Source organism: Pantherophis guttatus, chromosome 3, assembly GCF_059756535.1.
Source record: "Pantherophis guttatus breed Tessera chromosome 3, ASM5975653v1, whole genome shotgun sequence".
NCBI classification, from domain to species: domain Eukaryota; kingdom Metazoa; phylum Chordata; class Lepidosauria; order Squamata; family Colubridae; genus Pantherophis; species Pantherophis guttatus.
The window spans coordinates 102761237-102776396 of NC_142065.1; the positions used below are offsets into that span (position 1 = coordinate 102761237).

Below are 15160 nucleotides of genomic sequence, written 5' to 3' on the forward strand. Positions count from 1 at the left end.
TCGGTTGCAAAGATATTTTTTTTCATCAATGTCATAATTGCAAACAGTCTCTATGCAGGGCAGTCACTAAATGAGGACTCATTTCTAGTTTACATGGGCTAAATAGATCCATTCTTAGCATAGCAGAAGTGTATTTATCTGAGGATAATGGGATGCAGCCTTTCTGCTGCATCTATATTTTTGCATATGTTATCATATCTATATCAGTCTTCTAAAACTATATGTCTACTATTTGGCCACAAAGAACTAGGCTTTCTGTATCTCTTTGCTGCTGTCCAGATACTTTAAACCAAGTTCTTGCAGCTTTATTTATTTATTTAACAAATTTATATAGCTAACCATATACCAGGAGGAACTCTTGGTGGCAAACAAAACTGAAAACACATACTGTAATTAAAACTATTTAAGTAGGGGGAAAAAACCATAATTGAAGCTTCAAATAAATTCACTGCAGTATGCCAGTTCCATGAACCTCCTCGCTCCAGTTCCTGAGAGAAAAGTCAGAAGTCAGCCGCCCCTAGTTGACATGATAGAGAAATTGCAGTATACAGTTTGTGTTCATAGTCTTTTTTTCCCCTCTCAAATATTGTTCTGAGGAAAATGTCTAATAAATAAGGCATAATAAATAACCTGTTTTTCCAATATCCATTTTATTTCTAGTTTCAAAACTGAAAGCAGCATGTAAGAGTGCAATCTCTCTGTCTCACATTCAGACAGAACCCTAATCATTAATCTCTACAGTAACTCTGCCAAGTTGCCAAGGGTTGGTATTTGTAGCTATATGCAGTAGCACGGACAGCGGGAACCAAAAATCAAGAGATTTGCTTCTCAGTTAAAAAAGGCGAAAGTATAAATCTAGGACTTGGTGGCACCACTCCTTCCCAACAGGGAGAGCATTGCCACTATGCCTGAAGTTCGGCACCATCATTAAAAGCGATATTCTCCTCACTGCCTACCACACTCGTGGGCGTTTGCCAGGCCTTTAAGCACAGTTACATGATCAAATTCCTATAGGAGTTATGTCAAGTACTTATAATGCAATTATGCTGCTTCAATACACAGAGTAGTGCAGTTCATGACAAGGAAGGGGAGGAGGCGATGGGAAGGGACAGGAAGAATTTGATGGAGAAGGCTGCAAAGCCTTCGTTTAGATAATTACCAACTCTGCTTGCCCGCAACAGATTTACTCTGTCAGAAGCTTAATTTCTGTTATAAACCTATATGCCTTGTGAGTGCCTGCTTGGCCAATATTTTGACAGCAGCTGTACAAGTTTATAGAGCATGCCATATAGCAAAGGTGAAAAAAGAAAGAAAGAAAGAAATCTCTACTCAAATGCAGGTATTAAACTGATTCTTTCACATTTATGATTAAAAGCAGCGGTGATTGTCCTGAAAGAATGGTAAGGACCCTTTTCAGCAACTGAAAAAGGGTGAAATTATACAGTAGCTTTTTAATAGAATTGATATAATGACACAATACCACAAAATGGGACATCAATTTGCAGGGTAGGATTTTATTATTCGGTAAGTGGACGCTGGCAGACAAATGATTTGTCAACTCGGAAAGATCTGTGGCTTAGATGAATCAGTGCCTGTAACTTTTGTCTGGAAATTAGTAGGATAATATTTATACAAGTATATTGCAAACAATAAATGTTATTTGAACTGATAATATTTGGAAATTGGATGCCAGTCAGGTGTTACTATATCAAAAATTATGGTTAAAAGAGGGAGAAGCATTGTTTTTTTTAAATAATACATGAGGATATGAGAATTCAAATATAGTGCTCTTATGAGATACAGTGAGAAATGATATGAAATGAGTTGGTTGTAACCATTTAGAAGCAATATCCAATAAAATAATTTTGCACCAGCCCTCTCTTTCCTCACTTGCCCTTACTCACATTGTACAGCACTGTAGTCCATCCTTCCATGGTAATGCACTGGAAGACAGTCAACACGGCAAAGAGGATGTTATCAAATTGAGTTATCCCATCATTGGGACCAATCCAGTCTCTGCACTCATAACCTGCAGGGCATCCCTGCACTCCACAGGGATGTGGCGGGTCCAGCTCTTGTAATTCACCTGTAGTCAGACAGAAGTGAAATCATTTTTTTTAACGTATGTATATGTAAAGGAGCAATGTCGACCAAGAAAGTTATAATAAAATAGGAAGCTTCTATATGCATTTCTTTTATTTATATTTTACCTTTTCCTTGAACGGCACAAGGTGAAGACCATGAGGATTTCCCTTACCCCCAATTTATCAGCACAAAAACATTGTGAAGTGGGCTGGCTTGAGGAAGAACAGTTAGCCCAAATTATCCAGCCAACCAGTCCAAGTCTAGCATTGTAATGTCTGCAAGACACTTGAGTATCTCTAGTTCCTCTCTTCCAGGAAAGTTTGGGTTCCTTGCATGGTGATCAGTTTGGTCAGTATCAAGGGTGTCCATACTGCCAAGATCCAGGGAACTGCTGGTTTTTGACATCCTTAACTCAGAGCTTCCTGTTTACCATTATGATCATGAAATGGTAGAAGCAGTAGTATATTCTGTCCATCTGACCATTGCACTGATCTTTTCTTCTTAGTTACAGAGTATTGATGGCTATCAGAAAGAATAATGGCCCTAAGGAGAGCATATATAAGCATGTTCTGCTTCTGGCCACTACTTTTGGTGATTGTTTATTCCTAAAATAAGTAAGTAAGAGTGAGGAAAATCCTCAGGGACGACTCACACCCTGGTCAGCCCTTCTTTTTTCTCCTACCATCTGGAAGGAGATACATAAGCATAGGCAGCTGCATAAACAGGCTGAAGAACAGTTTTTATCTGTGTGCTGTCAGACTCCTGAATGAAAAATAACTCTACAACAACATAGTACAATTGACTTGCGGGGCCGCCCCCAACATGCAATAAGTTCACATGGTGCAATAGGACTGAGTGTTTGTTAGTAGGATTCTCTGGGCTAGGGTTTTTTTTTTTTTTGGTCTTTCACTGTGAGTTGTATTGTGTTGGGGGGGCTGCACGAAGGGAGGCTCAGCCAATCTCATTGTACACATGTACAATAAAGGTTTGAATTGAATTGAAGTAGCAAATGTCCCCCCCTCCCCAGATCTGCTGTGCTGCCTTCCTTGTGATGGTGGCGGTAGGTTCGTGAGATGACAAATACACCATCTCTTCTTCACGGAGGTTTAGCAAAACATAGCATTAGATTTTGTTCCCAAATATAGCGTTTTAACTTTGGCCATGAGGAAAGGGATCCATTTTTTTAAAAAATGGAGAAAAAATATAGACCTCTCCCAAGTATAGACATCTCCCTTGGTGCACTCTGACCTCCTGATAATTTTAAAAAATTCCTTTAGTTTAAAATAAATAATTGAAAGAAATAATTAAAATTAAATTAAGGGAAAAAGTTGCCAGAAAGGTGTACATGGGAGTAAGTGGAAAGGAGAATAACAAATAGGAAACAGTGATACAGATTATGTTCTTTCATGTAGCCTATGTATTTGCTAAAGTTAGGGTTTTTTTCCTGAAATGGATACTTTATTCTTTAATATAACAGTTAAAGGTTTGAGCTGCTCTTATGTCTTGTGTTCAAAGAAGATCTAGCCTGGGTGTGGAAAGGGAGAAGTGAGGAGACTGGAAAGAAAAGCAGAAAACTAGAGTTTAGTCTGGATTTTTTTTTTTTTTTTACTATTTTTGCCTTGTATCATCAGGACAGTGATGGGATTCAAAATTTTTTACAACCGGTTCTGTGGACGTGGCTTGGTGGGCATGGCAGGGGAAGGATACTATAAAATCTCCATTCCCACCCCACCCCAGGGGAAGATTACAGCAAAATCTCCATTTCCTCCCAATCAGCTGGAACTCGGTAGGCAGAAAATAGATGGGGGCGGGGCCAATCAGATGTGATATTTACTGGTTCTCTGAACTACTCAAAATTTCCGCTACCCATTTTCCAGAACTGGTCAGAACCTGCTGAAACCCACCTCTGCATCAGGACTTGGCATGAAATACAAATGTGAACAGAGGTATTCAAGATTCATGGTTAACAGGATATGGGGAAACAATGACAACAAAAATCATGTTTTGTTTTCAAACCATTTCTGCTGCTCGAATTACAGTAAATATTTTTGCCCAGAGGGCATGTTCAGACCTACAGAACAAATCTTTCTGAAGGATTGTAGGTTAATTAGAGCCATAGCTGTACAGTGTTTTAAAATTCCAGGACTAGAATAAAGTCAGAAGGGAGACGGCAATATCTCTTACCTGAATTGTTTACATAGCAAGCCTGATGTAGCTTTCCACTATAAAATTCCAGGCCGATAATGGCAAACATCAGGATTGCAAAAAAGAGAAGGAGACCAATCTGAAGCAGAGGCACCATTGCCTTCATGATGGACTTTAGTACGATCTGTAAACCTTGAGAAAAGGAAAAGGAGAAAAATGAAATTGAAAAGAAGAAGCACCAATCAGCACATTATTCCCTTTGGGAAAAGCAGAGAGACAAGGAAGTGTCACACTGTGAAATATGTTCAGAAAAATTGTTATTGTCTGGCAAATGCAATATTATAATCAAGGGAAGACAACACTCTAGCAAGCAGGCAAAGCTTATGTCACTGAAGGCGGAGAAAGCAAATATTCATCTCCCAAAGGAGCAAGTTCTTTCCCATTAGAACAAACCTCCCAATTTTTTTCTGCAGAAGAAAATACTTCGTTTAGTCCAAAGTTATCTAAAGTTTAGGTTTTCCCTAATGTAAGATTGCAATATTCAATTTTTAATAATTAGTTACATTTGCCAAATTTTCTAGATCAAGCAAAAATTATTGTGATTTCCTTTCTTCAGCTTATTCTGTTTAGAGTTGATAAACTAATTTTAAATACCAAGTTACATTTGTATTAACATAAAACTTTGAAAAAACTCAGGCTTTTTTTCCTTAGTGCATGAAAGAACAGGCAACCCTCAGTTAAGTATAGCAATTGCGACTGGAATTTCTGTTGCTAACCAACATGAAAAGTGCAACATCTCACGATAGTGCCACTTAGCGATAGCAGTTCTGGTTGCCATCATTCAGTGAATTCCGCGCCATTGTTAAGAGCACCATCTTGTTGACCACCAGGTGGTCAACATTTGCGACTTCCTGCCAGCTTCCTCATTGACTTCGCTTGTCAGAAGCAAATGCTGAAGGTTGCCAATGGTATTCTCATGACTGTGGGAATGATGTAACAGCCAGAACTTTGAGGTCCAGTAAGTATCATTCTTTCAAGCAATGTTGTAAATTTAAATAGTTGATGAACAAGTGGTTACATGAGAACCACCTGTAATCTTTATTGAGTAAAACTGGAAATCTTCTCAAAGCACATGGGCCTGATTAATGGCTTATTAGCTCACCTGACCATTGACTGCCCTAATACATCTCCTCCTTTTTGCCAGAGCCAGCTAAAATGTCATAATTGCCAGCTCTGACACTATCCTAATTTATTAGAGTTCAGATCAATTTGGGCAGGTCTGGTATGGTAATCTAGTAAAATCATTGTCGTTCCAGGTAAAACTAAGTAGTTATATATGAATATAGTATTCTAAACACGTGAGAAATAGATTGGACTACTAATTCTTAAGGCCTCATCTTCTCAGCATTCTCCCTTTTCAGCATCACCTTATAAGTATATTCAGAATTAACCAAGTCAGGTTTCTTTCCCTTAGTTACTGATCTACCAAAAACCTTCCTGAATCAGAGGATCAGCAGAGGTACTTGAAGCCTGTCAAGTCTGGTTGTTGAAGATATGTTTTATTTAATATCAATTTTATTTAATGTTTTATTTATTTAATATTACTTAATTTTAAAGGCCAGTCTGGAATCGTATGCAAATGTCCTGATTCTAATAGAATACCTCTATAGGAAATAAAGATGGCCATTGGAAACACCAACACTGCTCTGCAAGAAAGGACTACAACAGTAGGGCAAAGTGGGAGGAGATAAACCAGATGCTTACTAGGAATGCCTGAGACAAGCTTCAAGGGTCTGAGCACTCGTACCGCCCGCAGAGTCCGCAGGTCCACATGGGTGTTAAAATGTGCTCCTGCTGTTGCAAGGATGCTAGAAACAAACAGGAAGAGACAAAAGTTACTAAACATAGCTCTTGGGTAATGCACATATGCCTGCCAGCCTCCCTCCCTCCCTGCAGGAGGGGGTGTAACACGCACCAGGCACCTGACAGCCGGAATTGGTGCACCTTACTCTATGCTATGAGTCAACAACCATTTCTTAGCCTAATCTTAGCAGAGCAGCAATTAAAAAAATACACACTAGCTTTAGAACTCACATTTTCCAGTTCAGTCTGTGCCTTGTGTTAGAATTAGGAGTTGTAAATTCAATACATCAGATCCTTACCAAGAGGCTTGAATAGGAAAGTCTTGGGAATTTAGCAAAATTGTCCCTCAGAAAGGCACAATTCTCAAGGTACTAATTTGCCCCTTATCCCTAAAAAAAGCAGCCCAATTTTGTGGAAATTTTAAAAAAAATGTTGAAGGGATGTTATTGTTATTGTAAGTCTCTACAATTTTAAGACATCACTTCTATCCTTTGAACAGCCCCCTCCACCAAAAAGCCCCAAAGTTCGAAATGTTGGATACCTGCCAATCTGAGGCTATAAATTAGGTACTAAAAGTTCCATACTGTCCATGAGTACCTGTCCTGCAATAATACAAGCTGATGGTTTCCAAATATGTTGGAAATACAGCTACATATTGGCCTGAAATTCTAGGAGATTTAGATGATGAAAGATACATCAAAGACTGCCTTTTAAGATGCACAGTGTGTGTACACTACTGCCTTTGTTTTGGTATGGTTTAATAATGGTTTCTATCTGTCATCTTAGGTATTTTTAATTGTGGAGAGGAAATGGATTAGATCTTTTGGAACTCAGATGCACATAGATCCCCTTGGAGGCAATATGCAAAGTTAATCATCAGTAAGAATGGATTATATTTTAGCAACCTGACTGTAGCATCACCTTATAAGTATATTCAGAATTAACCAAGTCAGGTTTCTTTCCCTTAGTTACTGATCTACCAAAAACCTTCCTGAATCAGAGGATCAGCAGAGGTACTTGAAGCCTGTCAAGTCTGGTTGTTGAAGATATGTTTTATTTAATATCAATTTTATTTAATGTTTTATTTATTTAATATTACTTAATTTTAAAGGCCAGTCTGGAATTGTATGCAAATGTCCTGATTCTAATAGAATACCTCTATAGGAAATAAAGATGGCCATTGGAAACACCAACACTGCTCTGCAAGAAAGGACTACAACAGTAGGGCAAAGTGGGAGGAGATAAACCAGATGCTTACCTATGGAGCACATAGCATATATTCCATCTTGTCCACATTTCCTCAGTGCTTCCCACCCCGCCTCCCTTTCCTCCATTCAGTTGTGTCTGAGGACAAGTCCCTACAGTTTTCTTAGCAAGGTTTTTCAGAAGCGGTTTGCCCTTGCCTCCTTTGTAAGGCTGGGAGAAAGTGACTGGCCCAAAGTTACCCAAAGTTGGCTTTGTGCCTAAAGCAGAACTAGAGCTTATGGTCTCCTGTTTTTAGCATGATGCCTTAACCACTACATCATATATAATTGGTGTTTTATATTGTTATTTCACTTTAAAAAGAGTGGTTTTGGTTTCACTCTCTCACCATTCACCTCCAGCTGTGCAGCCTGGTTCCGCACAGGCCACAGGCCAGTATCGGTCCATGGCCCAAGGGTTGGGAACCCCTGAACTAAAGGGCAGAGAATGAGCTGAGAAGTGAAAGTCATCTTGAGTAGGAGGAAAAACCTCTGGAATATCAATCTCACATAACAAATGATCAGCATGATGGGTGCACAGAATTGGACATAAATGTATGGTTTTTTTTTTAAAAAAAGGTATCACATTACATCTCTGAGTACCCATATGTGCGGAGGATTTCCAAGATAGAATACTCAGCATTGGCAGAAAGCATTTCCCTTTGAGGAAGTACTGTAATCTAAGGCAGGCAAATTAAAGGCATGTTTCTCTAGCCCAGGGGTCTCCAAACTTGGCAACTTTAAGACTTGTGGACTTCAACTCCCAGCAAAACCGGCTGAGGAATTCTGGGAGTTGAAGTCCACAAGTCTTAAAGTTGCCAAGTTTGGAGACCCCTGCTCTAGCTTAATGTAAATGTCACTGAAGAACCACAAAAGCTGTCTGATGTAAATAGCTAGATCCTTACAGGTCAAAGATCAATCAGTCCAAATAAAGAATTAAAAACTTGTCTAACAGGTTTGGGAAAATACAATGTGTAAATCTCACAAAGACTGAGAAACTGTCTGAATGGTATAACTATATTCCAACTTCTCATAACAACATCAAGGACTATAGAACAAGACTTTCAGGCAAATTACATTATAAGACCCTTTGAAATCAAATTTGATAAAAATGTGCGCTTTCTGCAGTAATTCTAAGAATTCAGAGATAAGGGGGAAATGGCAATGCCCCCCCCCCCCATATTGAAGGTGTCAGGATTTCCCCAAATATTATAAAAACGTAATAAGGAATCAAAATAAGACTTTGTTGACTCTTCACAGTTGTAGATGGTGTGTAGGTGTTTAAGTTCTTTGGCAGCTGCCTCAATCCAAAGTGATTTTTCCAAACAAGATTTCTTTCTTTCGTTAAGAAACTGGCAGATGCTTTTTATCAATATTTAAAATGATATTTATTGAGATGAATGAGATGAATTTCAATAACTAAGTTATTTCTAATTCAGAATCCTGGAATTCTTTTCTGTTGAATTTTAGAACTACTTTATTCCTTAATACTTTAAGGTAGACTCTTCCTTACTTTTTTCCACTAAAAAACCGCCTTCTGCCACCAGTAGCCTCTCACCGACCAGTTCGCTCCCATAGAGAGGGGCTCCTCAGGGTGCCGTCGGCCAAACAATGTCGACTGGCGGCCCCCAGGGAGAGAGCTTTCTCTGTGGGGGCACCTACTATCTGGAACGAGCTCCCCCCAGAGATACGGAGGATCCCGGATCTGCGCACCTTCCGCCGCGCTTTAAAGACCTTACTATTTCACCAGGCGGGCCTGGCCTAATTTTCTCCCTTTTATAAAAGATTTTTAATTTTTAAATATCTTTTAGTATTTTATATATTCAATTTTAAATTGGTTTTAAAAGTTTGGGGTTTTAAATTTGTCAGGGCCAAAATTATTTAATTTGATTTTATTCTACTTTTAAATTTTGTATGTATGTGTTTTATTGTTTGGCTGTGCACCGCCCTGAGTCCTTCGGGAGTAGGGCAGTATAGAAATAAAATAAAATAAAATAAAATAAAATAAATAAATAAATAAATAAATAAATAAATAAAATCAAATGAGCTTGTAGTGGCTGTTTATAAACTATATCCTGAATCCTTTTCAACCATGCACTGATCATTATAATAGCTCAGGTTCTGTATACTCTGAGATTGCCTTGTACGGATTCGCAACCAAATCTTCGCTCTTGTAGGCAAAGTGACAATTTAGTTGGCAAAACATATTTAGGTAGCACCAGAACCCTTAAAGATCTTCACCTATATTGCAAGCTAGACTGAGCCAGAAAAGTCACATTGAATTAACTAAATTTTGATGCAGAATACCACATGTTTGGGCTCCCAATCTCCCAGCTTCTGAGCCACTTGAAGTTGACATGAACCTAATTGCCCATCAGCCATATATGTTCCATTAAGGGCATCTACTTGCAAAAGATCTCTTTTCCACAAGGTAACACCTTGTTGATGCCTTGGAAGAAGGAGTCATGACAAACCACTTCTTTGTGACACAGCCAAATCTCCATAACTTAGATACTTCCCTTAGGTAGATAATGGAGCTCTACTAATTCCCAGCTGCAGCAATTCAATGCTGAAAGGCGGAAGGATGGAATGATCGAAAATAGTGGTATTTCCTCTTTGCTTAGCCTGAGCTGCAATTTCTTGAGTCTTACATCAGTCCCCAAGCAGAAGTGGATTAATGTAGATCCCGTAACAAATCCAAGGTATCCTGATGAACGAGCTTTGAACTGCTCAACTTTCATTCCAGCCAACTTCTGAACTAACACATGCAAATCAGCAATAAGCTATTCCACAGAGTAAAAGTTTATGGAGATTCGCAGTCATCCAGGTCATAGTTGTCCTAAAGGTGCTTTTTCAAAAGACATTTCATTTCTCATCCAAGAAGCTTCTTCAATTCTGACTTGGATGGAAAGCGAAACATCTTCAAGGAAAAAACAAAGTCCAGTTGTCTTTTGAAAAAGCACCTTTGGGATTCCACAGAGTATTTATCCTTTGATACAGAGCAGATTTCTGAATTAGTGTAGTAGTCACCTCTTTGATAGATTCAAAGGTAGCCCTCAAAAGAGTTTTCTCTAACTTACACATACACAATAGTATATGAACTACACTGTAAATACAAATTATAACCATGGGTTTAAAATACATCTGTCAAAGAAGGCTCATATTATACTTTTGGATAGGGTTCCTCAAAATGAAGCTAGGTCCTGACTGAAAGAATTTAACTTTTTTGAAGACTTTGAGAAATCCATAACTTTATTATTACCATCCTCTGGAGCCGACCATAACATCGTATAAAACCCCTTTCCTCAGTATTGTTCAGAAAACACTTGTTGAAGTTACACACCAATATGATTGTTTATTCTGGCTACATTATTAATTAGAATATGTCTAATTTGTTGCCTTTGGGGTCTGCTATATCTATAGATTATGGGAGAAGGCCATTTACAGTTTATACAGATACAATAAAATTTTGGTTTTATATCTCTCCTGAAATTTATAGTTAGCCCTCAACTTGCAATTGGTTGCTTCATAACTGTCCAAATTACAAGAGGCTAATCCCTAATACACAGACATTTTGAGCAACTGGTGAATGGCTTGCCTTTAAAACAAGTTGCAACATCCTATGGTCACATGATTGCAATTTGTGACTTTTTTTGCTGGTTTCTAGCAAAAAAATGCTCATTCAGAAGAATGCATTCACACTTAAGACCACAGAGTTCCCTTTACGACTGAAGTAACTCACTTAATAACTGCCACAAAAAAATATCATAAAATCATATTCAGTCACATGGGTTCTGGTCTCAGTTGTGGTCATAAATCGAGGACTATCTGTATCACAATACAACAAAATAAATATGTCTAAATGTATCAAAGTAGTTTCAATGTATATAACATGATGGTTAAAACTCCTATTAAGATTAATGTTATTAAAATGCATATTACATTGGAATATATATATATAGATAGATAGAGAGAGAGAGAGAGAGAGGGAGGGAGGGAGGGAGGGAGGGAGGGAGGGAGGGAGGGAGGGAGGGAGGGAATGAAATGTTAATTCCCATTAGATTTAATTCAGATAAATAACTGAATGAGAAAAAAAATGGCTGGCTAACATCCCTAGAATACCTTTTGACATACTGTAGTTACCTTATGAGGATTGTGGCTTTAACTACCAAATTTTCAACTATATCACTGGGCTTTTACTTTAACATCCGTATTTTTCTGGAATTAGACTTATTATGATTACTTTTCTCTCTGGGCCCATTTGGCAGATGTTAGAATATTAAACCAGGATTTTCATTTCATGCTTGAAAAGCAGCTAGGCATATTTTGTCATTAATAGTAAGCAGTTATGATTTGATCCCAAATCACATGAGAAGTTGATATTGTGGAATAACTCAAATCTGAAAATAGTGGAGAAAATGTTTTATTGGAATGCTTAGTCTAAACAAGGATTAATACTTTAAATCAGAGGTTTTTTAGTGTTATTTTAAATATTTTGCAAGATTATCTTTTGAGTTTGACTTGCCTTCGTTATATACCTGGGGATCTGCACATCTGGAATGTGTGTTAACAGCATGGCCCTTTAGCAGCTCATACAAAGTTCAACAGAATTAATAGAATTCAACAATGCAGCTTTTTATTATTATATTATATTAAAAACTAAGATTAGTATTATTTATATATTTGATCTATATATTTATTTAATTAATATATTTGATCAAACCTAATTGATTTGTTCTGATTTCATATTAACATATATGTCAATGCATGTTAAATATATTTAAGGGTTTCAATGTGATATTAAATTGTACTTAAATTGTACAATTATTAAATTGTACTCTTAAAATATAAAATCTGTCATTGTATGAAGAGTTTTGCCTTTATCAGTCTTGTGGCATAGCAGTTAATCCTGCATAACTGGAATGAAAGTCATTCTCCTGATTTCAAGGAATGGTCCGGGATATGTTTCTTAGCAATTTTTTAAAGTCTTCTTTGCTCTAAATATGAGAAATGGACACAATGTTGTTCTATGGTCCAGATGTAATGATAAGACCAACAACTGAATTAATTTCATATATCCTTATCATTTGGATCTTTTCATTTTGTTAATTTGGGTATGGTAGGTATATTTAGTTTATTTATTTATTTATTTATTTATTTATTTATTTATTTATTTATTTATTTATTTATTTATTATATTTCTATACCGCCTTTCTCCCGTAGGACTCAAGGCGGTGTACAGTCAAGAAAAATATAGACACACAAACATCATAAAATTGCTAATTAAAATTATTACTTAGTTTGGTCAATTAAATAAAACCCAGAATTAGATCACATTTAAAAAATCATTCACATGTTCATATGTTTAGCCCCGCCTGTTGGAACATCAGGGTCTTGAGGGCACGGTGGAAAGCACGGAGATCAGGGATATTCTGTATCTCCGGGGGCAGTTCATTCCAAAGGGTTGGAGCCCTCACAGAGAAGGCCCTCCCCCTGGGAGTTGCTGGTCGACATAATTTGACTGACGGTACCCTGAGTAGTCCCTCCCTGTGAGAACAAACTGGTCAGTGGGAGGCTATTGGTGGCAAAAGACGGTCTCGTAGGTACCCAGGTCCTAAGCCATGGAGCACTTTAAAGGTGATAAATAACACCTTGAATCGCACCCGGAAGACCACCGGGAGCCAGTGCAGCTCGCGTAGGAGAGGTGTTACATGGGCGTAACGAGCTGCGCCCATAATCACCCGCGCGGCTACGTTCTGGACCAGTTGGAGCCTCCGGATGCTTTTCAAGGGGAGCCCCATGATTAAGCCCCACTTAATCATTATACTGCACAAGGCCATTAAAAGTTCTTTCTTTCAACACAACTAGGTGTGCCAGCCCATTTGTCATTTTGTATAATTAAATCCCAGGCTCCTAAACTAATTGAGGTGTTGGTTGTTGAGAATTGCTAGTTTCTGACATCAATTTAATTTTTCCACAGGGTACAATCAGCCCAATGTGGAGACAGTTTTGTTAAGGTAGGATTGTTTCCTAAGGTAACAAGTGACAATATTTCAAGATCAATGTTCTTCAAAACAGGAGGTACACACTCCTTTAAACCATCAGTGTCATAAAGTGCTAAATGAATGGCACAAGGTTTTAGTAGAAAGATGGACAGGAGACACAAAGACTAAAATAAAGGCCAGCAAGACTTAAGCTGGCTCCTTCAGAAAATCTAGACCCAATGGGCAATACCCTATATTGCACCTATATCTCCTGAAATTAGCATCACTTCAAAAAAATTGTGGCATCTAGGATCTGATCTCCAATGTTTGCAAAAAGATTGGTGATACATCAGATTCTTTGTTGATCTTTTATTTTTCTATTGTATTATAAATGCATTATCTTTTTTTCACGCTGCATGGCTTCTAATATGTTCTTTTAAACGAATCAGGCAAGTCAGTTAATTCAAATAAAAATGGGACAATGTTTCCCTTTCGAAAAATTTATACATACATTTGCATTTACAAAAACTTCAGTGATGGGAGGCAGCACCTGATACAAGAAGGAAGCAAAGAAACACTGTCACCCAAAGAAAGGATCCTGTGTTATTCAGGGACAACAGAGATCAAATGGAGACAAGAAAAACCAAAAAACAGAAATCAGACTGAAGCTCACTGAGAGGTGGTGATGACATCAGTGGTGGGTTTCAACCTGTGTTACCCCGGGTTTGCTTCATGCACGTGCTTTGCATGCGCTCCACGCAATCACAGTATATTAGGGAACAGCTGAGACGTGGCAATCCACTCTGCCACACCTTTCAGCTGGGCTAAAAACGACCACATATAAGGTATGTGTAACGCAAGGGCGGGAGGGACAACCTAACCATCAGAGAGAACCGGTTCGCTCTCAACTCACCATCGTCACTACCGACTCACCCAAACCAGGCCGAACCTGTAGAAACCCACCACTGGAAGACATAACATGCCCCCCAAAATATCTGGTAAATCCTGGGTACAGGATTGAGTATAGAAAGAAAAAGAAGAAAAAGCCATAAAATCTCATGATAATTAGGCCAAGAAGCCTAATTAGAGGCCTGAGGTAACAATGTTGCCAATCACTTCATACTGGCTCTGAAATACATCTGGCTAGATTCATGTACCTTGAATAATGCTTAATGCCAAGAGAACCAAGAGCTAGCATACTGTATACTTCAACAAGTGATCCTTTTTAGAAGATGAATTACAGTGAACTACATTCTGTGAAAGAGTTTATAAATTTGGAGTGCAATGGGATAGGTTGATAGAGTGGTCAGAGACTATTACCAGATGTTCAGCATTTGCCTTCTCAACTGGTACTGATTGAAAACATCCTAGAGCCTGACTCTGTTTAGGTGTCTAAATGTAGCTTGTAAAAAAATTGGAGGAGGTTCCAAATAGAGAAAAATAGAGCACACACAGGCTACATCGCCTAAATTAAGGAATCGACTTTTCAAGTTTTATGCAGCCGCCCCGAAACCAGGGAAATTGGGTCATTGTTCTACTAATTCACCTAATTACAGGCCAGCATTACTCTTGGCAATGTCTCCCTTGCTGGGCAATTAACCACCTTTATTTTTTATTATGATTATTTCCCTCTCTCCAGTATACAGTTGGATTTAAAAAAAAAAAAAAACCTGGCTCCTTTCAGTGACAACAGTTCTGTTTCCTAGGATACCAAGAAAGACGAAACTATTTCACATTAACTAAATGTGCTGTGGTAACAGATTTGTTCCCCCTCTTTGTCTTCTGTTTATTATGACAAATCTGAAAGGGGTGAATTGAAAAGTATAGTTAGCCGATCCATCA

At 38.1% G+C, this 15160-nt stretch overlaps 1 protein-coding gene across 5 annotated transcripts in view; it reads right to left on the bottom strand.

The window, feature by feature from the left end:
• The window catches only part of CACNA1E (calcium voltage-gated channel subunit alpha1 E), a 453280-nt gene that overhangs the window by 179857 nt on the left and 258263 nt on the right, over positions 1-15160 (bottom strand). For all 5 annotated transcript variants that reach the window (XR_015733193.1, XM_060690120.2, XM_034409672.3 and 2 more), the window contains exons 7-9: positions 5995-6098; positions 4270-4422; positions 1905-2086 (exon numbers count right to left, since the gene is read on the bottom strand). Coding sequence is in view for 4 of the 5 variants with exons in the window: in XM_060690120.2 (XP_060546103.2) it covers positions 1905-2086; positions 4270-4422; positions 5995-6098 (439 nt within the window). In the remaining variant the exon portion in view is untranslated. The remainder of the gene's footprint in view (positions 1-1904; positions 2087-4269; positions 4423-5994; positions 6099-15160) is intronic.